The 1,043-nt window shown below is 73.8% G+C and overlaps 1 protein-coding gene across 1 annotated transcript in view; it reads left to right on the top strand.

Annotated features, from left to right (window-relative positions):
* Positions 1–409: 409 nt before the first annotated feature.
* The window catches only part of IRF4 (interferon regulatory factor 4), a 13,210-nt gene continuing 12,576 nt past the window's right edge, over positions 410–1,043 (top strand). The window contains 1 exon segment of the mRNA XM_007472151.1: positions 410–679. Coding sequence (XP_007472213.1) covers positions 464–679 — 216 coding nt within the window. The 5' untranslated portion in view covers positions 410–463.

Raw genomic sequence — 1,043 nt, 5'->3', positions numbered from 1 at the left:
CCGCGTGCGAGACACGCCGGGCCGCCAAGGGAGTGGGAGCTCGGGAGAGGGCACGAGTGGGAACAACTGACAGTGGCGCGGGAAATGGACTGGCCTCGGCTCGGGCCCGGGCAGGGGAGCAGCAACTACGGGGCGGTGGGTGCGCGAAGGCCAGAGCCGCAGGTCTGGGCAGCGCGCGGGCCGCGGGGCGTGACAAGCATGGAGAGTCCGGAAGGTGGGGTGGGAGGACGGCGTCCGGGGAGGCGGCAGGATGGCGCGCGCCCAGGGCACCAGCCGGGCCGGCTGAGAGGTGCCTTCTCCTGGGGCCGTAGCCGCCTCCGACTCGGTAGCGCGCGCCTCGCCGCCTCGGAGACTCCGGGGCCTCGTGGTCATCGCCGGACGGCGGCCCTCCTCTCGCCGCAGCGCAGAGCGGGCGCAGGAGCGGACCTTGGGCGCGCGAGGGGCCCGTGCCGGCGCGCTGGACATGAACCTGGAGGGCAGCAGCCGAGGCGGCGAGTTCGGCATGAGCTCCGTGAGCTGCGGCAACGGGAAGCTCCGCCAGTGGCTGATCGACCAGATCGACAGCGGCAAGTACGCGGGGCTGGTGTGGGAGGACGAGGAGAAGAGCATCTTCCGCATCCCCTGGAAGCACGCGGGCAAGCAGGACTACAACCGCGAGGAGGACGCCGCGCTCTTCAAGGTGCCTGGCGCGCGGCCGCCGGGGGGCGGTCTCAGCGGGGGGCACGCTCGGGCGCCCCGGAGCGCCGGCAGAAGGGGAGGCTCAGCTTCTCCGGTGACTCGCGGAGGGAGGACCGGGTCCCAAGTCAGAGCGTGTGCGGCGCCCAGTGCCCGAGGGCCGGAGGCCGGAGGCGCGCCCAGCAGGGAGGGGGGCGGTCCAAGGGCGCACCGCCGGCGCCGCCGGAGCCTTTGTGAACCTCAGGATCCCTCTTCGCGCCCCTGATCCGCGCGCGTCTGTGTCCCCGGCTCCCCTTCTGTGAACGCCGCGGGGCGCGCCGGACTGTGCCCCTCACTGCCTGGCCTCTGCTCCTCTGCGTCTGTCCCCC

The sequence above is a fragment of the Lipotes vexillifer genome, unplaced genomic scaffold, assembly GCF_000442215.2.
Source record: "Lipotes vexillifer unplaced genomic scaffold, Lipotes_vexillifer_v1.1 scaffold1196, whole genome shotgun sequence".
NCBI classification, from domain to species: Eukaryota; Metazoa; Chordata; class Mammalia; order Artiodactyla; family Lipotidae; genus Lipotes; species Lipotes vexillifer.
This window is presented reverse-complemented; position numbering and strand designations above follow the sequence as displayed.